This window comes from Grus americana, chromosome 28 (assembly GCF_028858705.1).
Source record: "Grus americana isolate bGruAme1 chromosome 28, bGruAme1.mat, whole genome shotgun sequence".
NCBI lineage: Eukaryota > Metazoa > Chordata > Aves > Gruiformes > Gruidae > Grus > Grus americana.
In genome coordinates this window covers 1616724-1642502 of record NC_072879.1, presented here as the reverse complement: position 1 = coordinate 1642502, position 25779 = coordinate 1616724, and the positions used below count along the sequence as shown (strand labels likewise).

Genomic DNA, 25779 nt, shown 5'->3' with positions numbered 1-25779 from the left:
CCTATCAGAAGAAACTAGTTGGAGACGGTGCTGTGTCTCAATGTCACATACAACAGGGAGTGCAGCGCATCCTCGATGTCAGCAGGTTCCCCAAAAAGCGGCTTCCCCTTCGCCTCTCCCACTGCATCCGCACCCTGAACTGAGAGAATGAAGATGCTGCCCCGTCACGATGGTTGTCCAGACCGATCCGCACCTTCCTGAAGGAAACGGCCTCATTTGCACCAAAACAAGAGGCGACGCAGGCACAGCCCGACTTCCCCACCAGCCTGTGTCCTCCAGCGATGTTTTCCCACTTTCTCCTTCAGCTACATGAAAAGCAGAGAAAAATCTGACCGCTGGGTGCCCCGCATGCCCCTGGCTAATAGAAGAATCGTTGCTGAATGACTAATCTGCAGCAAATTGCGAGTTCAGGTTTAGCGCTTTTGGAGCGCTCCCAGCTTCCCAGCACGGTGGGTCTCAGTGGACTGAACCCGGCAAGCGCGAGCCAGAGGTAGAAAAATCACCAAAAAAGGAAAAGCGTGCAAGGCTTCTTCCCCAAGGCTGACATTTAGCAGTGGGGCACAGGTTTTGCTCAGCACAACGCTCAGGAAGTTTAATTTTTTTTGGCAATGTATGTGCTACAAGATGGATTTTAGCTTCCTGACGAGGCCCTCGCTGGCAGCAGCAGCGTGGAGGAGAAGAAACATGTGTGACAGCCACAAAACGACGGGACCCGGCAGGATGTGGTAACACAGAAGGAATTCCTTTCTGGAACTGGCTTCGATTACTCAAAAGTAGCTCCAATTATTGAAAACAGGTTTCGGACCTCTGGCACAGCACTCCTACGGTAGGGTCACGAGGGTCTTGTTCTTGTGGCCATACGGCTTCAGATCTTAACATCCCAAAGCTATTCCTTCAGCAACCCTACAGCAAGGTAAAACGCTCTCCCCATTTTGCGGTCACAGGAGAAACAAGTCGAACTCGCCCAAGATTATCAGGGAGTGGGGAAGACAACAAAACAAATCTCTAGGCATCATCATCTCCCAGCTAACACGATATTAAAACATCAGTCCAAAACCTGCACTCGCCCGGCTTCGCACCTCTCACTGCTCCCTACAAGCGTTAGCTTACCAGGCACCTTCCTGGAAGCGCATCTCAGGATTACTACGAAGATTTAGATTAAAGGTGCCACACAAGTGAAACACATCGCAATTACGCCATGCATCGTGAGGTGAAGGTGCCAACGGTACCCGGCGTGGGTGGAAGACTCCGGCAAGGCCAGAGCAGCTCCAGACTCCTGCAGCGTGGGCTGCCAAAATGGAAACATCGGGTGGCAGGGAGTGACAGCACTGAGGTGATGCAGAGGCAGATGAAAGCCCGGTCCCAGCAGGCCCCAGGAGGCTGAAGCAGATGCTCAGCAGGTTGGCCGACAGACCGAGTCCCTTTCAAGTACGTCCCAACTACGCGGTTATTCCTGGGTCAGCGTCTGGTTTCCTTTGGCCTTCCCAGATGACAGCTGGAGAGTCGCAGAGTCCAAAATGCCGGCTAGATGAAAATGTCTCGACAGCGCGCGTGTGCTCAGCTACAGCGCGCGGGCTCGTGCTGCCGATCTCCGATGGCTGCTCGTGAGCAAGTCCTGCAACAGACGCCGGGTGACTGCCGATCACCAAAGCACCCACTACCACAGGTGACTCTGAGGGACAGAGGGGGGTTTGCTTTTCTACAACGCCCACTGCAGAGCAGATGACAAACTCCTTGCCCGGGGCCTTTGCTCCAAAGGGCCATAGAATCATGGAATCATTCAGGTTGGAAAACACCTTTAAGACCATCGAGTCCAATTGTAAACCTAAAGCTGCCAAGTCCACCACTAAGCTCTGTCTGACAGTTCTGTCTTGCTCCCCAGACACCAGTTCCTGAAATTCTGTGAACCTCAGGGCAAAGCAAGTCATTCCCGCAACAAGGACCTTCACCCGAGGGGTGCTGGGAGCCAGCTGGGTGACACGGGCCCCAAGCAGGTGTTGGAAAGCACGGCAGGTTCGACAGAGCTCCACGAGTCGGTTCCTTCTCCAAACAGGCATCTCTGCTAGCATCCCGTGACGCCTCAGGCATGAGCACAAGCCAACAACAGAACAAATGAGCTGGACATCTTCTGCGGTTTGAGATGATGGGGGGCACAAGAGGCCCAAGCAGCATTGTATCTTGGTCCCCTTTCAGAATGGGATCCGATAAAAGCAGAGCGATTAAAAGCTTCTACTTGTATTTCCTCATCTCTCACTGGGAATTTAAGTGATGGGGGGGAGATGCAATTAAGGCTGCTGCCCCTCCAGCAACTGCTCAGGCACAGCCTACCAATTTAAAGCCTTCAGAGAGCTGAGCACTCTGCCGTTCGCCGGGAAGGATGCTAAGGCAGCTCTGCAACTTCCAGTTACCCCAGGATCTGGAAGAAGCCTGGAGCTGCCCAGCTCCCAGCTGCAGAACATCTGGGTTACATTGTCTTCCTGGATTCCAGGACATACACTGTGTACGGCTTCTACTAGAAGCTACTGGATGTTTCTCAGCTATCACCCTCTGAGCATTTCTGCCCTTTTCCAGGTTTTCATCTTGCTGTTAATAACTCAGCAGGGCGCACCGCTGTCAAGTCCTCTCCCACACGCAAAGCGGAAAACAGTTCCAAAACACCCCTAATTTCCAGGGCCATCAATCCCTTCCCTTTCCAGCGAATAAGAAGGCAAAGTTCGATCAACAGTTTCTGCGCACAAAGGCTGCCTGTGGAAGACGCGCTTAGGAATTAACAAAATAACTGCACTTTGTCCTTAATCTCTACTAAGATTGCCGGGGCTGAGGTACAGAGAAAAGGGCCTACGGCAACCTCACCCCCGCTGCTCTCGAGCACGGCCAGCACGGCGCTCGCAACCCTTCCTCCCGCAGGCAGGCAGCAGGAGAGAGCACCCGAGGGCAGAGGTACCTCGCCTCCTTCCAACACAACGCGTTCAGCCCGGCTTTTTGTGACTGCGGGACGCTCCGTCAGGTGCCTGGGAAGGCAGGGCTCAAGTCGGAGGTGAATGCCCCATTGCTGGAGGTGGGAGACTCATTAGGGATCCATAAGGGATTTCAGGACAGTGAGTGCCTCCGACGCAGAGCAGTCAATGCTAGCACCGGGGCTAGCAGGCAGATGTTTCCCAAAGCCTAAATGTGTTTTTCTTCTAGTCATTTTGCTGTTGCAATTCCCCTTCTTTTTACTGTAGTTTCATTTATTGGTGCTTGGTCCAGTCTGAGCTACAGACCAGCGTGATTTCTACTTAATGGATCATCCTTCTCCTCACTTTGTGCACTCGAATAAATAAGTTTTTACAAGTTTACTGTGCATTGTACAATCTAAAAATAAATGAAATAAAGTATATGAAATTTATAATTTTTCATCACATCTCTATAAAATACAGCCACTGCTCGGAGCGGCACTTTCTGTACACAGAACACCAAGTCACAATACAATTAACTGCACCAGTTTGATAGCGTGGCAGCACGGTAAGCTAGATTGTGGTGTTTTTGTGAACTACCATTTAGACCTACTTAAAGCAAAGAAATACAAAAGCAAAATGCACTTCGTCAATTAACGTACACGGCTAAGCCATTTCCGAATCAAGTATCAAACCCTACTAACAAAATACATTGTACTTGGAACAAAAACAACGAGCTGAGAAAATCTGCTACGTGCACCAGTACAGAAGCACTATGTTCAGTCTTCCCAACGTCGGGAAGAAGGGCCTGACCAATACCAGTGATTACGCACCCTGTTCATATGCCAACGACATCCCAAAACAAGTTAACCAGACTAGCTACCAAAAATTCACAGTGACTCGAGTGCCACCAGCGACTGCAAATGGCCCGGTGAAGTAGTTCGAATGGGGCAGGACTTGAATTTCTTCTGTTCAAACTGTGCCTGCATTGGCTGAGCTCGCCTGGGCCGCCCCAGGTGCTCCAGCTGCCACTCCAGAGGGGAGCGATGAGTTCGTTCGTAACGAACCCGATTAAAAACCACCCAGTTAACAGAGCGCCCGGCTCAGTTTAAATGAAAACGAAACGCTGGATAGAAGACTGCCTTTCTCTGTAGCTCACACTGCTGCAAACCGAGTGGATTTTGGTATATGAACAGAGTAAGTTGAATAAATAAACTGCAGACCTTTCTGAGAACTGGGTTTGGCATTGGTCAACCCTCCAAATTCAGCACCAAGGATTCAAACGAGAGGCACAGTTCTGACGGATGAAATAGCACCGAGAGGAGGCTCTTTACATCTCTGCTGGTGTGCCAGTCCTTTATTATTCAGAGAATTTAATAATAAGTTGTATTTATGATTCTAGGTGGAATAAAATAAGTCAAAATTGTTTTCACTTAAAAAAAGATAAATACTTTATCTAAACTATCAACAATACAAACTGGAGCTTTAAGCATTTCTTTTGCCTTTTTTTTTTCTTTTTTTTCTTTTTTACTCAGATTCACAGTAAATATTCTTTTCTCTGTTGTTTAGGTCTTTTTATGGTTTTATTTTGTCCAGTAGTAAGAGAGTAGAAACCCCTGCACAGGCCAGGTGAGCACCTTTCAGTGGAAGCCGAGTGAAGTTGGTCCACGTTGTCCTTGCATAGGTCACATTGGGTTGAGGTAGAAATCCTAGTTACCTGCACAACAGGAGGAGAGGAAGAGACTCATCTAAATAAAAGACAAAAAAATCTACTGTGTTAGATGCGTCAATCAATGCTTCATTGCTCCAAGACCTCGTTAGCCAGCAAAGGAGCAGCAACTCTTGATGCGACCGCAATTAGAAAAGATGGATGCCTCCAAGAGGGGTTTTTTCAGTTTTCAAAGCTTTCTGACAGCGCAACCATATCGAACTCTGTCCTCCTATGACTGACCTTGAGTGAGGGGGAAAAACGTATTCTCCCACTCAGTACTTCACCTTTTTCTAGCACACACTAATCTGCTTTGAATTTTTTATTACCCTGGGGGAGAAAAATTATGAGAAGCAAAGCAGATTATTTTAGCCCCCGATTCCAGATTTCAACCTTGGTTCATCAAGGACTCTGAGCACACGTATTCACACCAAAGTCAATGAAACTGCTCAGAGATTTAACCTACGTTCAAGAGTCACACGGAGCATAACCACACTATGGTACGTCTGTCATACACCATCTCCCGGCAGCATTATTTCTGCTCCTTTGCTCCACAGTCCAGCTTTGCCATCCAGCTACCTTTCTCCACACGTCCCAATTGTGCCTTGCCTATTTTGCTCAGAACCTTTCTGTAACAGGGACCATCGCATCCGATGCTACGGAGTCTGGCCCAATACGACCTCAGATCCAGGTAAGGCAACTGCTTCAGCAGAAGGCTTTCGCACTGTTCTCACTCAAGTCGCTCACACATAGAAAACCCCGAACCTAACCCTCCTCGCCCCTTCTCCCGCCCCGTCTTGTTTCTATTCAGGGTTTTTCAAGCCCGTTCCGTAACCACACCAGGCTGTTGGTGGGACCACGTTACTCAAAATTCTTCCTCAGCCTCACTTTCTTGTACAGAAGGACGGAGGTAATACTTACGTGCCTCACAAAAGCCTAACGAGGATTTGTTCGTGTCTGTGGAGCAATTTGATGAAGACGCTATACACAATGCACAGTCAAAAGAATCTCTCAGGTATATTGTAATTGAGTCATATGTTTTATAAGCGGCAAAGAGTATTCAACCATATATTGTATGTAGCTTTGGTATCAGTGAACAGCAACAACATCAAAGACCTACAAGAAAAGCACGGAGCAAGCTCTGGGGCCTAACATACCGATTTCACTTTGCAAGCACAAGTTGTTACATCAGGATGCCACAGAGTATTTTCATGAACAACAGTACCCAACTCTGTGGTGGTACACTTTATTCTGGAGTTGCTCTAAAGACATTGAAATACCTGCTTTAGTAAAAATGCATACAGTCTCCGGAAACCCTCCTCTCCTCTGTGGCCCCAGCCTTTACGAAGCACGGACCAGAGTTAACCCTGCAGATATCCTCTATTCCCATTCACAGTCTACCCAGTAAGCCAGCAATTGCCAAGCAAGCATAAATACAGCATCTGATGGAGTCTGTTACTGTTAGCCCTAGCAGGCAAGTCCAATAAAGCCGCAGTGCACAGATAAATCACAACCTTTCTTCGCTACCTGTGGTTGTGTTTTCCAGTGATGCAGGGGGCACGTTAACTGCAATGCAAGACCAGGGCATTTGCTCTGCAAGACAGAGCTGCAGCTTGTAACCTAGAGATTTTTAACTTTGTGATTATTTAGAGCAGCTGTCGTTGACTGACAGTAAAACCAAGACCGCATTGCCACATACAGTCACAAAGCGGCACCATTACGCATCCTAACGCTATGTGAACATGGACTGGTGGAGATGCAACAGTCTGTGTCGGAGGGCAAGAAAAGGGGAAGGGGGGAATAAAAGACAGCAACCACCACTTCCAATAACTCTGTAAAACCATACTTAAAAATAGACGTTTCCTCCTGGTTACTGAAATAAACATTTCCATGAAGTGATCCCAACCTGAACATAATCCTAATGTCTGATGAGACAGACCAGAGTTACCATTGTGAGCACGCCTTGTCGAGAAATCCTGACTCCCAGAACAGAGAGCATTAAGACTCTCCATCCTTTGCCATCAGATTATTTGCTTCCCACATTTTAGAGGTTTCTCTGTTTCACAGAGCCCATCCCCAACCTATCTCTGCAAAGGAAGAAGCATCATTCAGCATCTTGTACAAAACTCCTCTTTTTTTTTCTCTAGCCTTACCTTACAAAATAAGAACTGTTAGCTAAGCAAGCTCTTTATCGTGGCTTAACCCCAGAAAGGTGCGAAGCATAAGGAGACTGCATGCCAAGTGTAACCCACATAGCGGACGTGCCAGCTGCGTTGGACTGCGTGATCATGGGCGCGGACTGTGCCAGCGCCAAACGGGGCAGAGGCGGGTGATGGACTGTAAAGGAGGGGCGGGAGGTTTTGTGCTGGAGAGAAGCTAGCTTAATAGACAAAGAAGCATTAACAGATTGGACAGAAGCAGCAGAAGAGGATGGCAAAAAAGCTTCGCCAGGTGGGATGGATGGCAGGTTCTGCAGAAGCGCAGGCTCGGAGTTAGAAGCAAGTAATGGAGGAGGTGGGGGCAACGAAACGTTAGGAGGGGGCGGAGGGGAATGGAAAACAGATTGCACTGGTGCTCTGTTGAGGTGCTGAGCAGATCTAGTCTCACTAGATGTTACTAAATTAGAGGAGGGGGGTGGGAAGGATGAGGATGAGGTGCTGGCAACAGCCTGCAGAGGGTTTAAGCTTAGCACTGTGCTGCTAGAGACAGCACTGCTGCTGAAACTGGCTCCAAATTGATGAGGAGAGGAGGCAGAAGGCACCGCATGGTTAAAAATACCTGCAAACAGGAGAGAAAAACTCAGCTTCAACAGATGGGCTTTGTACAGTCTCAAGTGACAAGAGAAACAAAACCAAAAAAAAAAGAAAAAAGCAAAATTATAATAGTCACAGCCCCATACAAAAATATGCAGCATGAGAAGGCAGCAAGCAATGAGAGATAATGGTGCAGGCCAGGAGGTACAAAAGATTTCACTTACCTTTCCTACTGCCAACCTCTAAATGCCACGAGGAAAAATGGTCAGACCCAAGAACTGTCAGTTCTATACCACACAGGTAGACTTTTGATGAGATTACGTGGTCTCTAGAGTTGTTTATCTGAAGACTCAAACTGCTGCTCTTCCCTCCCCACCCTCCTGCTTTCCCACTTACAGGGCAGCAGAGGGGAGATTGTATTTCCAGCAAATCTATGTGCTGAGAGATGTGAGAGTTAGGATTTCCCGACATGGTGCCTGAATGATTATGGACAGGTAAGAAAAACTGCCTTGGATACTTAGTGACGGCAGGTTCAGACTATCTTCTAATCCTGCCAGCTTGTCTCCGGTTTGGGCCACAGAAGCTAAGCCTGTGCAGAATCCCAGAAGTGCAAGGTGCATATGGCATTGCCCTTCCTGGCAAAGAAACGCTCTTCGGGTCCATTCAAGAGCCAGAATGCTACGCAATTCCCAACACCATCTCCTCTGAAGAGGCACTGATGTTTTGCTCTTCCTGGATCATGCTAAATCCATTCAAGGCCTAATCTCAACCTTTACTCAAGTTGACAAGTTAGAGATCCTTAACTCGGTACCAGGACAAGTTAAATCTTTTACCTGCAGGCAGACCTAAGTTGGTTCCAACACAGCAACATCTGAACAAGCATACATTATGAAATCACAAAGTCTGGGTGTATTCTTTCATTAAGGTGATACAACAAGCTCATCTAGTAGACAAAGCTCATGAGATTTCACTGTGGGGAACTGAACTCATCCTAGCATTTCCAAGAGAGAGAGGAGACTGGTTATGTGGGACAGATTTGCTTCACATCCTGCAGAAATGAAAGGGTTTCACCCCTGGAGAGGCAGTGTCAGACTTTCCTTTAGGCCCTGTCTTATACCAGAGAAAGAGTTCTGCCTACCTCCAACTGTTCCACCTGTAACCCCAGGAGAGAAGTTCCCCATAGTGTGAGAATTAGTCAGTCTGGTTGCAGCTGATGACACGTGGACCAGACTGGCAGCAGCTGGCATTGAATTAAATAAGGACTGCAATACTGAGGAATTTGTCACCGAGTTGAGGTTTGCTTGCAAGGCCATGGGGCCGAGGGGAAACTGCGATCCAGTGGTCAAAGTGTTTAGGAAAGGATGGTGCGTCTGAACAGAAGATGCTGGGTTGCCTGCTGAAGAAACAGCAGTAGAAAGGCTTTTACCATTCAGAAGGCCACCAGATGAAACAGCAGCAGAAATGAAAAGGTTGTGGCCATTTTTAAACTCCACATCTCGGTCCCTTCCTTTGCCAACCTTTCCATTATGCTGCAAAGAGTTTTTTTCTGAAGAACCCCCAGTACGAATGCTTATTTCGCTGATCTCTTTGCCTTTGACCCCTGACCGATTTAAGTCTTCTCCTTTCGTACCGCTGAGGCCTTCGAGTTGCCTCTTGTTCAAAAAAGGATTCGTTTCCGATACCCCCACATCTTTGCTTCGCTGCGACTGGAAACCCAGGGAGCAGTTGGAAGTCGTCATGTCTGAAGCCTTATGCGGAAGAGAAGCACCATCAATAAAGCTGTGTAAACCAACATCAGTTGACAGTCCACCATTGTAGGCGAATCCGTTAGTGGAGTTTGTACCAGGGCTGAGCCCATCTGCCCCAGAGGAGGGCATGGCAATGCTTTTCCTTGTGTGTGCTGTGATCTTGGCGTCGATGGCAAGGCTGTCCTCGGAGGACGGCCTGAAGGCAAACAGCGAATTCTGGCTCAGAGATGACTGCAAAGGACTATCTGTAGTTTTGGTCAGGTTGATGTCAGATATTGGTGAAAAAGTAGATTTCCATTTACTGCTATTCATGTTCTCGTTGCTTTGTGCTTGCTTCCTCCCAGATAAGCTGCCACCTGGTTTGGAAGAAAATTTCTAAGTGTCAAAAACCAGCATTTACTGAATCTGCTCATTACGAACAGGGTTTTATCTTTCAACACTCATGTTTTATCTGTCTGTAATTCTGTTTTTGATCCAAAGGCAGAAATATTTGTGAAGTCACCTAAAAGTCCTTCAAATTTAGTTTAATGCTCTGAAAGCCTGAGCGTGTTGATCTACTCTTTGCACCACAGATCCCTCCCCAAAATCTGAGTCAACAAAAAACCTGGTCAGATCTTTGGTGACCTGTGACTACAGAAAGAACTGACCCCAAATCTGTAATTATCAGCCACCTGTCTTTATTACGATTATGAAAAGCCCTGGCAGAACTGCCCTTTGCCCAGGAGCACAGAAAAGCCTGCTGCGTACTAACAACTTCAGTCAGTGGCAGACACCCGTTCCCAAGTCCAACCATTACAATAAATAATTAACATTCCTTGCACTTACCATTTTCAACAGTCTTCTGTGGAGATTTGCTTTCCAATGATATTGTTGCAATTTTCCTCTCAATTCTAGTGGGAAAATAAAAAGGTTATAGCACTTGTTGCAGATCTTTTGTTGCACATTTACCCTCATAACCTATCTTCCTCATGCTCACGTTTTAACAGGTGACTGGAGTATATAAAGCCAAGTCAGCTAGACAGCTGTATGTTACTGAACTTAAAAGCATAAAAAAATCTACCACAAACTTTAAGTAGAAGCTGTTACAGGATTATTGCTCTTTGCCAAGATTAGTGCACATTCAGAGGACTTCATTGTTGCTTTTCTTTCACAACAAGAAGTAGGCTCTCGCTCACGTTTCTATAGTGGTTACTTTTCCAGCACCTTAAACAAGAAAAAAAATTGCACCCCACAGGCAGGCAAAGGGTGGCGAGCACTCAATTTTCAGAGCAACACATCCACAGTTTGGGGCAAGAAGTGAAGAATTTTGAATCAAGTTGAAACTGGGAGAGAGCAGGAGACAGATTCTTAGTTAAGATTACACACGCAGTCTCAGTACTCCTACAAAGCAACGTAGGAAAAAAAAAATAATCAAATCATTTCTACACTAATTCTTTCAGAGGCCAGACACTGTCAGCCTTGCAAACACAGCAACAGTAGGTTCCCACATTCAAGTACTACTGCCTAAATACCTTCCCTATTCACAATTTCAGCCACGTAAAGAGGCTCGGTATAATGGCATCGATCTCCAAGCAAAGGGAACAAAGAAAGCATAACACATCTCTCAGAGCACCATTATCAGCTCTCAGAGAAATCTCATCCTGAAACCTATGTCTGTGTATTCACCTGCTGCTATTGTGCTCGTCTTCAGATCCCTGCTCTTCATCTGATGTTAGAGGAGAGTAATGAACGCCGTTGGTCTGAATGAGAGGCTTTTCCTTTTTCAGTACCGGGGGCTGGTCATTGTCCTGGTAAGGAACAGGAGAGTTCTTCAGGGAGTTTTCAGGAGAGGAAATGGCTGTTATTTCTAAAGGCTGGTTAATGTTATTGACCTGGGCAAGAAGGAAAGAAAGCAGTTACAGATGAGAGTATCCCTTTAGAAACAAGGAGTCTTGTTAAGGATATTAAAAGCAGGCTTAACTTGCCCAGCTTTAGGAATGCCAACGGCTGCTTCTTTAGAACTGCCGTTGTTATACTCCACGATCCTGCATTAGAGCCCGAGATGAAAGCTTTAATATAATTTGAAAAATATCTAGGTTTTGCTCTTCAATTTAATGTTTAAATACAGAAATGAAGACATGGGATCATCACTTTTTTTTTTCCTTCCTCTCCAAACTACCATTGCAGGATCACATGAACACAACTTGTATAGCTGGCTTAATTACGCAAGAATGCCATATGCTTCTGGCACTCTTATGCTATTTAGTCAATCTTAGTTTAAACTATTTTCAAAATATTTAACCTACAGCCTAAAAATCAACTTCTCTGCAGAAACAAGGTCTTTGTCATAAGGCAAGACATTATTTTTAATTTTTAATGCTCTGACAGCAAAGAGCTCTTTGAAGATATTCTTCCTGTACAGAAATAGTTCACCAACTTTTCAGCAATTCTCTGCCTCTCAGAGGGGCCATTTTCAGAAAGGGTCTTCATACCAATTCTAGCTGCTAGCACTCTAACAGCCTGAGAGTTAAAGAATTAAACAGCTAAAGAATAGGACAGTTGAATCTTATTTCTAATTCAAAGAGCTTTCCCAGGCCCTTCGCTCTTGCTAGAGCTCTTCATTTTTGCCCTTACCATGGAGTTGATATTGAGCGGTGAACCTGATGGTTGCGTAAAGAGTCCAGACACAGTAGGTAAGGATTTGCGTTTAGGGGAGACCCCGGAGTTCCCGCTGAGATTCCCAGTAGAGGATCTCTTCCGCCGGCCTCGCTTCTTCCCATCCTGCGCGTGTGCTTGGCCACAGTCCAGCCGAGCGCTCGTGGGCAGAGGACTGTGCTTGTTGGAAGGGGATTGTTTTACATGTCCTGTATTAGGAGAGATTGTAAAGATGATTCTTCTCTTGGCCTCGTTCTCAGGATCTGAAAATGCTGCATCAGACTGAAGATCCCCCTTTGTTCCTTCGGCAAACATCTTCTGAGCATCTGCATATTGCAATACCCCTACCAGGCTCTGGGAGGTGCCATTTAACCTGGGGCTTGTTGAGTGCTGGTGAGCAGGGGAGTTTTGCCCAGAGTTCCTTGACTGCATCATTAGCAAAGGATGTTGTGGAGTGGAACTCCGAGACCCTACTGAGTTAAACAGACTCCCAGAGTCGTCCAGAGCTGCCTGATCAACACTATGGTTAAGATGGGCTGGGCTGTTTGTAAGATTTCCATTGACTGCCACGGAGCCAGAAGAGTAAGAAAAACCTGTTGAAAGGGAAAGTATACATCATTGCTTCTGCTGAGTGATAGCGCACAGTGCTAGATTTCTGGGATGACTGGGAGTGGTTTCAGCTCTACCTGCCGTGTGTTACACGGGAAACTGCACGGTGCAGTGGAAAACGTGGCTCTGAGCGCTGACAGTTTCGGTTAGGGGTTAATGATTTTTGCTACTCTTTTGCCAGTTCAGGAAAATTCATGTGTTATACAGAGATATCCTCTGCTCTACCCAGTTTTTAAATGGAATTCAAGTGTAAGTTTCTTTTGAGCTATTATGCCTTTTGAAATCAGGGCTCAAGGAAATAGACGGCCAAATTCAGTCCATTTCCTTCCCCCAAAAAAGAACGGACTTTGTCATCCATGTAGCCCACCTCCTTCTCAAAATTAAACAAAAAGCTGTGGCTTAGGGAGTGACAGGGGACCTTCAAAGAAACCATGGCAGAAGAATGCCACACGGGAGGAAGCTTGGAAAGGGAATTAGGTATTTGTCATGGTGTATCAGAAATGGGTTTAGTGCTCTAGTAAGGCCTTGTCTCTGGGCTGTCTAAATGAAAGGGAACACGGTATTGTTTTACAACGAGGTTTTTTTTAAATACTTCATTGGTTTTAAAGAAAACTGCAGCCAAGCCCTTCTTTGCAAAACAGGTGCTAGAAACAACACAAGCCCCTCGAGGTGGTAAACATTAAGAACAAATGCACTCCCTGATGAGGGATCAGCCATAGAATAGCTTCTGTGGGCTAGAACCTACTTTTCCTGGTCCACAACATTCCCATATCCTGAATAGCTAAAGGCCACAATTTCAACAGATGAGTGAGTTCGGAAGCGATGTCTGCAATTCAAGGTGTCCCTACCCTCTCCCATTTGACACTTGTTCCTACCCAGGTACTTGTGCCTTTACAACTGTTCATGAGGCACCATTGTGACCTGCATCAAGAAATTAATTTTGCTATTAAAAAACCTCCACCACCCTGTAAAATAAAACTTTAAAGCCAGATGATCAGCTCATTGCACAGTTATGCAACACTTTGCTAGTGTGACACACTGTAAAGGTAGGAATCTCTTAAATTCTTCTATGTGGATTACGAAAGCAATTATTTATTTACACTGCAAGGTGCTGCAGTTCAGGTAAAGCACATCAAACCAATACTTTACGCCAGAATGCATCCAAGCTGTAGGCACACACTGTCTCAAAACATCATCATCCACAATTCTTTGGTCTCGTTACAAAACACACATTTATCCAACACTCTACTGCATGAACGACCTGACAAGAAGCGCTCGGAAAACTCTGACGCGTGCGCTTGGGGGTGCTGTCATGACAAGACAGCACACCTTCGCGTAGATGAGGCTGTTACCTGAGGTAGCCAAAGCCAGTGGCTTGTTTCCAGCAGCATTGCTTATGCCATTATGAGAACTAGCACCAATCTGCTTTTCAAGTGTCGATGAGTCTCTACTCTGATGAACTGGGCTAGGTGTGCTTCTCTGGGGGGAGAGAAACACGCATTTTAGTACAGGAAGTATACTCAAAAGTTTCAACAAAATTCACATGCATTAGTAGATCTACCAAGGAAAGTGGGTGACTTCCTAAATGTCCTAGATTTTGCTTGTTTTGAGAAAAACGTAGATCAGCACATTATGGGACAAAAATACCATGATTCATTATACTGCAATAGTATCCAGCACACAACAGACACCATACAGATAGAGGGAGAACAGGCTCATTGTCCCAGAAAGTTTAGACTCAGGACAGCACTGCAATCAGAGAATGAATGCCTTAGTCCGCTGTTTCACAGGCAGCCAGAAAGGCAACAAATGCTTGTATCACATCCCCAAGCCTGTGCACATGAAGTTCCCCAAAACCACCCCAAACTGAACATGAAACGCATCAGGCCGTGTTCTCTGGTACACTATCCGAGGGTATGATCAGCAAGCGGTGATTTCCTAAAGCAAGCAAAACAACTGTGTAATGGTAGCCTGAATAAACAACATGCTGAGGTGAGAGATGCCATCCAGAGCATCCTGAGGACATACAACTGCTCAGAGCTGGGCAGACTGTAGTTCTGCTACAACTAGAAGTCTACAGGTAGAAAAAGATAATGGGATTCAATACTATGAAACAACTATGAAATATGGGATTGTAGGGCAGGCATTTGTGGATGGATTCTAAATTCACAGCTCTCATGTAAAAGCAGCAAATGCTTCTCAGTTCTCTACTGTAACACTTCTGTGACAAACATTTGTGAGAAACCGGACCAGGCTTTTCTAAACTCCTCTGCCACTGAGAGTAGCACAGACTTATCAGGGTTTCAAAAGGAGATGGCCCCAGAACTCCTCTAGTTGCGCTCTCACACATTAGGGATTACGGCCTCAAGGCACTATTCAAGTTCATCCTACACATGTATATGATAAAGACAGACAATTTTGAGATGACCAGACTGAGGCAGAAGAATTTATCTCCCAAGGTCATGTAAGAAGGCACAGGCTAAGAACAAACAGACATGTGTGATTCTCTGCTTTTACTGCCACAAACCCTCAGACTCTGTGCCTTTTCTACCCAGCCAGGCATTTAAGACTAGGATCTCGAGGCATATATTTTACTTTTCTTCCTGGCTGAAATGCCACCACCCCACAGACACAGGAGAGGAAACATCTACAGAACAACTAAGAGCCAAGAGGATGCATCCCAACAGCAACCTCCCCCGAAGCATCAGACATTCGATATTAGCAGCCCACAAAGGATTCTGGTGCACAGCACCCATTACTGCCCAGTGTGAATTTAGTTAGGGACGGAAAGTGTTGACAATCCCTTACTCACCACCTTCTCAACACGGCTAGGTAGGACTACGCTGGCCAGAGGGATACTAACAGGGAGTTTATTGGGCTGCACTGTGCTGAGAGGAATACTGATAGGTAGGCTGGTGATAGTTTCTCCATTACTCACAGAGGTTCTCTCTCTCAAAACCTGTAAATGCAAAAGAGAAAGTAATGTTCCCAACTGCATGCTAGTACTGAAAAGACTTTTTAAACTAATAGTAGCCTGCTCATTTATATTTTGTGGTCACCATCACTCTCCCTCTTTTTTTTTTTTTTTTAATTACACAATAAAGAGTGATGACTACATAACAAAGACAGGGCATGTATGGAGCAGCTTTGTTACCAACACCACTCTACTGGGAAAGCCATATCCAACAGCATAGAAATATGAAAATCAAAGCTACTGTGGCCCCAAGCGTAAGGAAAAGGATGCCTTAGACAAGCTCATTTCCTAGTGTCTTTGTTAGAAGCCCTCTGAAAAGCACTCATCTGACACAATTCGTATGTTGAGGCCCTTTGCACACAGAAGATGTAGTAGCCAGAAATATTTCCATGGTAACCTCCTACTGGAGGGCACCTGCTTGCTCTGAAATAAGCACCAGTATGATTCATGGCTGGGCCAATTACGTGGACAATTTTTTGTTATTTTTAACTATGAGAGTCTACTTTTCAAGTTCAAGTAGACACGCACCAGATCAAAAAGAAGTCCTGCTGCCTTGCTGGTGCAGTTCATATAAAAACCGTAAGAGGTAAGCATGTCTTTCATGAGCACAGTATTCTCTTCCCCTAGCCAGCTCTTTTTTTATTGTATCACACCTGCTGTATTTCGTGCTGTTTTCCATGCCAAGCTGACCACAGAAAGGAGCATGCATGCATTTCCTAGTTTGGCCAACTTTTTCTTTGTTCTACCAGCACAAGCAGATCTCTTACCTTCTCGCCTGCAATTGGTAAGGCCGCTGGGGAAGAGGGCCGAGTTTCCTGAGGACTCAGCTTTATGCCATTTGAAATACCGGGGCTTGGATATGTAAGGCCATTCTCTTTGACATGGTCAGCTCTGGAACAGAGAGGTACGATCGTTAGAATACAAAAGCTAATGACTTCTCTTTAGCAAGGAATTCCTGTTCCAAACTCAAGGCACTGTACCAGCTTATTTACCCGAGCAGCTGCCACTGCTGGTTTTCTTGAAACAAAACTTTTTAAAGTGTATAAAATTCTGCTTTTAAAAATATTTTTCCACAATCCAAATAAACCACTGTTATTAAAGCAAGCAATAGCATTACCCCTCCTTTCCCAGACTAGGAAATGATCACTCTCACCTCTGTATCTCATTAGTTGTTGCTTTTCCATTGACTGCATGGTCTTGATTCAAGTGTCTCCTTAGTGCTATTTTAGCTGGGGAAAACCTGGTATAATCAGGGAAGGACAAGCTTGTCGTCTTGTCTGCCTTCTGTCTGCTGCTGTGGTTTGGGGTACACGGAACTATTTCTTGGTCCAGGTGAGAGGTCGTGTACTGAGGGGTGTTCTGCTTGGAAGAGGGCCTGCTAAAGGTGTTATGGATTTCATAGGGAGTAGCATGGCCGTTCATGGACAGTTCAGGGCTCATGCCATTGATGTGGGGCATAGGAAACTTAGAGCATTCAAGCTCCAGTTGGAACCTGCCGTGATCAGCCTCAGGATCACGGCTCAAATGGTTTTTATTGCGTAGCTGTACTGACAGTGACTCATCAGACGGCGTGTACGATTTCAGCTGCATGAGCTCCTGCTGTCTTTGACTTTTCTCAAGTTCCACAATGCTGATCTTTAAATGGAAGAGGAGGACAATGATTAAAGACCACACTTAACAATTCTATCACATGATGGAGTTTTGCCTCGATAGGCTTCTCAGGAAAAGCGGCCCCATTTCTGGGAACAACGCAGAACAATTGACCCAAAATTTGAGAAACAAATTTCAACATGCTGCTCTGAGCTTGAGACCAAAAGGCACAGGTAAGGCAAATGGCTTAGAGACTCTTAGAAAGCACTTTTCAGATCTTAAAAGCAATAATGTATCTCCAGCTTATATAGAGTACGGAGTAACTCAATACTGCCAGTCATCGAAGGAAACAGTCACTGCGTGTCAAGGCATCCAGCAGAAGGCTGGATTAGCTTTAGAGCTAATCTCACAAGGAGAGCAAAGTTCTTCAGTCACAGGAGTTTAATTTCTTTTCACTATTGTAAGTGACATTCTGTGGGAACTGATTCCTGAATTGAGATGTCAGAGCACACGTGCAAACAAGCAGGACCTTTCTTTTCATCAGGTCATGCCTTCTAATTACATTTAATGGTAAACCATGATTCCTTTTTCCACAGCATTACCAAGGAAGTAGGTCATAGCATCTACTTCCTTTACAAGTTACCCACGTCCTTATTCTTTAGATTTATTAAAACCCTCTACTAGAAAGACTAATCTCTGGGGGGAAAAAAGGAAGGAAAAAAAGAAGAAAAAAGAAAAAGAAAAAGAAAAGCAGCCACCTAGCTTATCCTTTAACACCATATGTAGTCAAATACCCTTAGGCCAATTGCCAAAGAGGTACCCCAAGTTGGCGACTCCAGATTTGTTTCTTGCCCTCTACCTGCAATTCCAAACAGTGCTTTTGTTTCTCAGAAATCTGATTCTTCAACGCCTGCTTCTCTTTCAACAAGTTCTCCAGTGACAGTGTTGACCAATCCAGCTTCAGTTCTTCACACCGTGCCTTAAGCTGCAAGGACATGGGATAAACAGATGAAAAGAGAACTTTCACCACTTCACCCAAGGTGCAAGCTGAAAGCCATGCACCTTTCAGCCGGATAGGTGCAAGAAGCTTCTCAGCCCATTGAAAACTCCTCTCAACTTAAGCCAAAACGGTCCTGTGGTCCCCACATAACATGGCACGGAGTGGCCTGATTCTTTCCAAAACCAGTGTTGTTATCACCCACCCTCCACAACCACTTCCCACGTCCAGATTTCCCCCTCACCTACCTCAACAGTTTGAGTTACCAAGACGAACACCACAAGAATTATGGCTACCACAAAGGAAGCACTGTACAAACTTATTGGCCAGCAAGATCCAGATTCAGTGACAAGTGCATGTATAGGTGCAAAGCTGTTTACAGGATGCAGCTGAGGCCAGAGCCAACTGTCGCCTCAGCCTTTGGTTAGAGGTACATACAGGTCACCAAGAAAAGGATCACCTGCACCCTTTCCCCCATCATTCTTCTCTGTTACAGAGCAGCTATAGCAGCTCAATGATTTTTCATTTGTTAAGATGCCTTAAAGACAGGGGCAGCCCTCGGCTCCTGACCTGTCCTCCTTACATAAATGGGAGCATCACCCCACTACTGAGACACAAGCGTTGTACATACCAGCTGTAAGCTCTGGTTCCTGAGTTCACTGTTATCCTTCTCCAGCTGTTTCGTCTGTTCTTTCAGTTGCTGATTGTGAGCAGAGATTTCCTTCTGAGCCTGAATCAGGTCATTGTACGTTAGAGCTTTAACTCCCAACTACAAGATGAAGAGCGAGAAGGAAAGAGATCACTCAATAAGGTCTTGACACCCCAATTGCAGACGACTGTCACATTCAAAAGTGACATTGAGGAGATCCGCAGAACTTAGGCAGCTCACAGGAAGTCCCCCAGCATTCTCCAAGATGCTTTGTCATTGCTAGGGGATAGCGAGGAAGGACAGAAATAGCTCATGTGGAGCTGCTCTTCCAGCAATTCAACTTTAAAACCGGCATTTAGTTTCTTGTCAGCCAGAAGAAAACTATTTTTGTAGAGAGCCACCACATTTCCCTCTACACTTCTGAACTTGCATTGGCAACACAGAGTTTGTTCGACCAGCAGGGGATGTGCCCTTTACTAAAATACCAGTGTCCGTGGTCTGTCACCCCCCTCCCTTAGATACAGAGTGGCACACAACAATTTCAACAAAGAAGATAAAACACAACCAAAGAGCAACACAGATTCCACATTATTTAGCATGATCTACTGCAAAACAGAGGCTGAAGACCTGAGACTACTCTGGTCTTGCTTATTTTTATCAAAAATGTTTGCATGCAGACAACTAACAAGCATCCACTTCCACCAGATCAGGGCTACCTCATCAAGTTTCTGCTGAAAAAGCCGTTTGATTTCCTCTTTCTGTGCCTGGCAGTGGGTGAATAACTGCTGTGCTGTACCCAGTAACTGAGCATTCTTTTCCTGGAAGAGGGAAGAGTGAGAAAACACACTTTTAGCACTAACTGCAGCACAGTCCATCTTAGCAAGATGTTTACAACTAGTTTGTATAGCAAGGTGGGAGGGAATGTGAGCTCAGAGGGGAGATGTATGAACTACTCTAGCTCTGTCTCAGACTTCTGGGAGCCTGTATTTGTTAGTGTTCAACACTCGGTGAAGATAAGTAAGCTGAAAAGAGCTTTTAAGTAGGGATTTTTTCTGCTATATGCTAAAATATAACCAGGACAGTCTTAAAAATTAATTTTTTTTCTACTAGTGCATTGTAAAGAAGTAATAATAATCACATCCTACAGAGCAGAAATGGAACTGGAAAAGATTATCTGTATTAAATTTGTTACTAAACTGGGAGCAGAATCTAAATCTCCAGAGTCTCAATTCAGAGTTTTCCTACACAATACTCATGGAAGACACACAGTAAATGAAAATACGCTGTGGGGGAGGTAGGAAGAAAGTCATAAATAAGCCAAACCACTTGTATTTCTATTGCCAAAATTACTTCGGTGGGCCACCCGACCCTTCCGCTCACAGAACGTTTCCTGCCCATAACACTCCTTAACTAGATAGCGCTTACTCATTTTGTGGTCATGCACTATGTGAGCAGCAAAGGGCAAGGATAGGACCGGCTAAAGAATCTCATTTATTCAGTTCCCAACTGAAAGACGAGTGCAGCAAGAAGAGCGCGCTCTGGAGATGATGCTTTTCTGCAACTTTTGCTGCTGAGGTCAAACGGGAATTGTGCAGAAACCGACCCACCACCCCAGAAAAAGTGGAGACAAGGGCAAAAAGCACCTTGATCTTCCAAGCAATCCATTTGTGAAGTGAAGCAGCAGCGCTCACAAGTTCCTCGTGTGTGAGAAAACACAGGACCTGGCACACGGCTCTTGTGGTCTCTCATGCCAACAGCTTGAGAAAACAGTTGAGTCATTGCAATGCTAAAAGGACTGCCATAGGTGATGCTGAAAATATCATTTATGCTTTCAACATCACTCATTTCATTCAGCCTTTGCAAGCCGTGGAGGAGCTGACAGCTCCATCTAAGGGTAATCTGGTGAACTAGCAGCTCCCAGCATCTTGTTTATTTTAAAATCTTATTACAGAAACATTTTTCTTGTACTTGAAAAACCTTCATGTAAGGAGGAGTTATTAACTAGACTATACAATAGCACCTCATCCAGCAAAGTTCTGCTGCTCTCAGCGTAACACTTCATTAAAAAAATATTTTCATACCAAATTCCTCATTTTAATGTCTTAAAGTATGAAACAGCTGTCAGACAACAACACAAAGTGATTACTAATCCACACTCTCAATTTATACTTTCAGTGCACAGCATAATACTTGCACACTATCATTTTTCATGCTATTTTCTGTGCAAGGAGATATGGTAACTTTATGCTGACTTTCCTGACAAGTACAGAACAAGCAGAAAAATATGCTGCTTCAGGAAAAAGTTGAAAATTCAAAGTGCTGTTTGACTGTGAAAACAAATGGAAACAACCATAGAAAAAACGGTTGCGTGAACACCACATCAGCATCAACCGATTCTCAGTAACAAGCAGGGTGGCACAAGTTAGCCCCTCTCATCTGGAAAAAAAGAGTTCCCATTATGGAAAACCCCATGAAACAATACTACAGCTTTATGCTGACACTAAGGCCACAGAGCAAAGGAAAAAAGCTTCCACAGGGGCCACCAAAAGCTGGAACTGGCCAGAAGTTAAAGATTATTGTTGAGTCCTATAGGAAAAGCTTCCTCCACAGAAGTAGCAAGCACAGTGTCTCTCATCAAGACTAATTTATAAAGCAATTAAATTATTCATAACTGAGGTAAAGCAATACAAAAAGAAAAGGTGTTCGGCCGGTAAATGTCCTCCCTCTGCTGGGGAGATGGCTCCATAGCAGAGAAAAATGCCACACCACAGCTGCAGGATTTTCTTCACCTTTCTATGTATTTCAACCCACAATTTGGTAAATTCACACTTTGCCCACCAGTGTAACCTTAACACATCAGATTATCAATACTAAGGATGCTTCATTAGGTCTCTTAAGTCAGTGATGACAGTTAGGTTTTTTTAATCCCGTACTTCAATTTGGTACAAGTTTAATGAGCCATCCTGATGCTAGAGTACTCAATTTGTTTAGGCTTTCCTACAGTGGGAGAAGTATAGAATATCAAAACCCAAAAAATTCAGCTCCACGGAATTAGCATCTGTGTGTTTTTTCAAGAGTCCTCATTCAAAATTGCTACAATCTTTAGCTAGATTAAGCACAATTTAGTTATCTAAAAGCAGTTAGACTAGCAGCTCGCATCTGTGCGGGGAACCCCCTCTAAGTGGAGGGCAGGAATGTTTTCGGGCAGTACATACTGCTGGAGAGGCTGACCACCACCTCTTGCTCCTGTGACCCATGAGACACTTAGAGAAGAAAAGCAGCTGCCAATCCCAAATGGGAGAAAAGGACAGGCTTCAAAACATCAGCTTCCTGCACTGGTACACACAGCTTCATGTCAATACAGAGGAAAAAACAGAAACACTGATGTAAGGCTTACCAGGTGGAGGGGCACCAGAGGGAAGAGACGAGGTGCATCTCTCCAGTTTGTGGATGGGAAATTTAAGCACACAAAGACTGACCGAGTTAGCAATAAAATCCCCAGGTACAGTCATTCAGCCGAAGCATTACTCTGGTAGAGTCTTTATAATTGGCCTGGTGCAGCACTGGTGGTAAGTGTACACAATTCTCATCGTCAGCGTTTTTTGCCCCACATCTGAGGTGTCTGGTAGCCTGGCAATTGTGTTTAGAAGTGTTAAAAACAAGACCTACCTTTTCCTGCTCCAGTAACTGTTGCAGACTTGCTTTATACTGTGGAGTTTTCATGTATGCCATGAACTGCATGTACTGGATCTTAAAAGAGTCTGCAAAATAAATAAGGAAATTATACATTGCAAGTGAGAGAAAGTGCAAAGTGCAATGCTCCTGTTTACCCCTATTTGCTCCCCTTACACCTCTCCCCTCTTCGCTCTTCTCTTGCTTTTTATTTGGACTAAGTCAGACCAAACCATTAAAGATCAATTTAGAGCATGTTGAAAACACATCTTCTGATGCAAGCTGAACTCTTGGACCCATTAGCTAGTTAAATTAGGTACCCCAATGGAAGTCATGACAACGCATTCAAAAACACAGAGAAGAATGATGGGTGCTAATGGTGCATTTGCCTGATGAAAGAGGAGTTGAACAGCTTTTCATGCACTGTAAGTAGAAATAATAAAAGAGATTAGCTGTAACAGCCAAAGTCAGCCCTAAGCTCAGAGCACTCATTCTCCCAGCTCACAAGACAGGGCTTGCTGTGCTCCTCCTACCTCCGTGCAGATGACAAGCTCTACACCCACATTTACTCTACCCTCCGAGGAGCACTTGCTTCTCATTGTCTTTCTATCTCCAGTCTCCCATTACACAGGGAACCTTCCTCCTCCCCAGCCCTCACCGCTGGAGCCCTTTCCTCATAAAGCCAACCACATGATTTAAGTCCAGTCTGCTGCAACCACAGGCAGCCAAAACACATAAGAGAAGGTATACGGACTTTTGCAGCAAGGTTTACTCCAGGCAAGTGTCATTCCACCCACCACCACCCCGACATGAAACATCCCTCTGACTCACTCTTTTTCTCTTTTTTTCTCTACAGTAAGAAATCAGTCACAACTGTAAGACACCACAGCAAGAGAGCGGGAGATAAGGACATCACAGATGCCCTTGGTTCTACATAGACAGGAACGTTACATCAGCGTTACATCAGATTCCCAGATGATCCTAAACTGGCTCATGCCCAATGCCAAAGGCCAGAAATAGGGGTGGGGGAAGGAACCAGAAGCCCCAAAAAACCTTCATCACCTCTTGCACATGGAGCATATTCTCCAACCACACCACCTTTGTGGCCTCAGAAACTCAGCATCTCATTTACTTTGCTCTCAGTTTTGAAGAGAAAATGGAGTGGTATTTCCCAAGACTGTATCATTTCAGAATAAGAGCATGGTTTCATTTAAAATAAAGTTATTTCTGACTAGCCATTTCTATTTAAAGTTCTTTTGGATTCCTGCTAAACCCAAGCTTATTTCCTTTTGTGCCAAATGAGAGCTGAAACAATGTCAAAAAAACAAATGCAGACCAAGACATCAACTTCAGCAGCAAGAGAAGAGACCTCGTGGCGATGCCAATAGAAGTGGGGCAGGCGGGGGAAGATGGAGAAAAAGCTATCCTATCCCCCTCTCCCGTTCAATATCCAGCTTTCCACAGCAGCTGTTTATTAGTAGCCCTTTGATTTACCATTTGTTCAGAAACCTCAAAGTAGAGGTTCCCAGGACAAACCCAGAGACAACGTTACAGCCTTACCTAGCAGCTTCTGTAGTGCAGGTGGGGTAGGTGTCACCAGTAGCTGGTTAGATGAATGCCGTTGCACTTTAGGAGGTAGTTGGTAATATGGACTATGAGGTGACTTGTACGCATCTAAAGAGAGAAACAAAGATCACCTTTCAGATTATGAAAGTTAGCGATTCTGGAAAGTACAGTAGCTTTACCATTGGAAAGCATGTCATTTACAATGTGAGATCTAGTAACTTAGCTAGATCAACACACTGCAACACATCGTTTGGAAGGACATTTACAATTTATCCTTCGAACAGCAGCAACAAGCTATGAGCCACAGCTCAGCCACAGCTTCTGGCCAAGCACCTACAGATTCAACCACCATCTCAAGGGGAGCTTTGCTTTGGCAGCAAGGGAGAAGTTATGACACAAAACTGAACTAAACCTAGCAATAAAGGAAAATGACCTCGAAGCATGCATTCAGAGCCTCAGACACTTATCTAGGCTCATGTGGCAGGGGGAAGCTTCTTCCACTGCCAGCCTTGAACTCACCCTGAGGAGAGGATGAAGATGTCTGTGAAACAGTTTGAGCATGCAGAAGTTCTAGTGCAGTTTGGTTCTTCTTGGTCTTGCGCTCCGTATTTGCAGTGTTCATTTTCTTGGGACGTCCTCGTTTCCTGCCTGCCATTTTCCTTCCTTTTTTACTTAGCTTCTTCTTCCGTGCTTTGGAGGGAGATGGCTTTTTAACAGAATTTGCCGCAGCCTTTTCTTCTTCAGCACCAGAATCCTAAGAGATTTTTAAAAGCCAAAAGCTCTTCAGTCATTTCTACCTACATATGCAGCATTCCTTTTAAGCAGACATCAATAATTTTATGAAAGGAAACTGATGCATTGTAGTTGAATAACTTGCCAGTGAAGTAGACTTGGGATAAGAGCTGTCCCCAACACCCAAGGATTTGTGCTTATTCTCTTCTGGACTTGCTCATTACAGAAAAGGAAATATGTAACTGCTGTCTAAGAAAAGCTGATTATTCACCCTGTATTGACTATATTCTTCAACTGAATTTCATTAAAAAGTCAAAGTACATTCAATACTGTATATTTTTGTGCACTGCACTTCCAGCAGTATTATGCAATGGAATGAGAAAGGAAATGAGTCTTTGCAGAAGAGACTCGGCACACTTTGAACTCCATTCAATGGGTTATGAGTCAGGGAAAGCTCTGCAAGCTGGTGCTGAAGGTAAGCGAGGGTGGACAACCAACTATTCTATTCATCTCGCAGTATCTTTTTTTCCAGAATTAGCAATGCAATTCCCAAGTGCAGCTTTTAAGTCACTCCATCATATTTTTGCCCACAGTAACAGCTACACCAGTTTACGTTTTCAGAAACACACACAGTCACCCCTCCCACAGCATCAGGCTTTGCCTGACACAGAGTAGGAGTTTATGCACAGCTGAAGAGAAAACACATTTACTCTACGAAAATGCAGGATGTTCACCTTGTTTTCTTGAACCTTCGTTGGAGTAGTTGTGTTGCTCTTATTTTCTCTTTGTTGACGACGTCTAGCTGCCTCTTGTTCCTCCTGGATAAATGTTTTAAAAGACTTAATTTACTCATATATTTATCTTTTTTTAATACAGACCACTGTGTTTCCCAGCTTAGTCTTCCACAAGCACTAGGTGTAAGTGCTCTTATCATATAATGCCTAATTAAAAATAAAAAAACCCCTTTTGTCAGCAGCAAGGGAAAAAACTTACCCTGCCTCAGGCAACACTCAGTGGGAAAAGGAAGATAAAGTACAAGCCACCCTTTTGTACCGCATTACCTACTATAATGGGTTTCAAACATGCAGCCACGGGGCAAAGGAGATTAAGTTTCAAGTTCTTCCCTTATTCTGCCCCTCCCAATCTCACCCCCTAGATCACACACTGGTGTTACAGGTTTGGGGTTTTTTTTTTTAAATGAAAAATATAAT

At 44.8% G+C, this 25779-nt stretch overlaps 1 protein-coding gene across 10 annotated transcripts in view; it reads right to left on the bottom strand.

The window, feature by feature from the left end:
- Positions 1 to 4273: 4273 nt before the first annotated feature.
- DOT1L (DOT1 like histone lysine methyltransferase) overlaps positions 4274 to 25779 on the bottom strand; it is a 68505-nt gene continuing 46999 nt past the window's right edge. For 3 of the 10 annotated variants that reach the window (XM_054805724.1, XM_054805728.1, XM_054805725.1), the window contains exons 13-28: positions 25303 to 25386; positions 24356 to 24590; positions 23831 to 23944; positions 22268 to 22359; positions 19315 to 19416; positions 18581 to 18718; positions 17812 to 17937; positions 16516 to 16997; positions 16130 to 16253; positions 15201 to 15347; positions 13741 to 13867; positions 11759 to 12372; positions 10811 to 11016; positions 9971 to 10035; positions 8536 to 9501; positions 4274 to 7422 (exon numbers count right to left, since the gene is read on the bottom strand). In XM_054805724.1, coding sequence (XP_054661699.1) covers positions 6833 to 7422; positions 8536 to 9501; positions 9971 to 10035; positions 10811 to 11016; positions 11759 to 12372; positions 13741 to 13867; positions 15201 to 15347; positions 16130 to 16253; positions 16516 to 16997; positions 17812 to 17937; positions 18581 to 18718; positions 19315 to 19416; positions 22268 to 22359; positions 23831 to 23944; positions 24356 to 24590; positions 25303 to 25386 — 4212 coding nt within the window. In that variant the 3' untranslated portion in view covers positions 4274 to 6832. Of the gene's footprint in view, positions 7423 to 7621; positions 9502 to 9970; positions 10036 to 10810; positions 11017 to 11758; positions 12373 to 13740; positions 13868 to 15200; positions 15348 to 16129; positions 16254 to 16515; positions 16998 to 17811; positions 17938 to 18580; positions 18719 to 19314; positions 19417 to 22267; positions 22360 to 23830; positions 23945 to 24355; positions 24591 to 25302; positions 25387 to 25779 lie in introns of all 10 variants that reach the window. The other 7 variants (XR_008574300.1, XM_054805727.1, XM_054805726.1 and 4 more) reach the window with 7 other exon arrangements.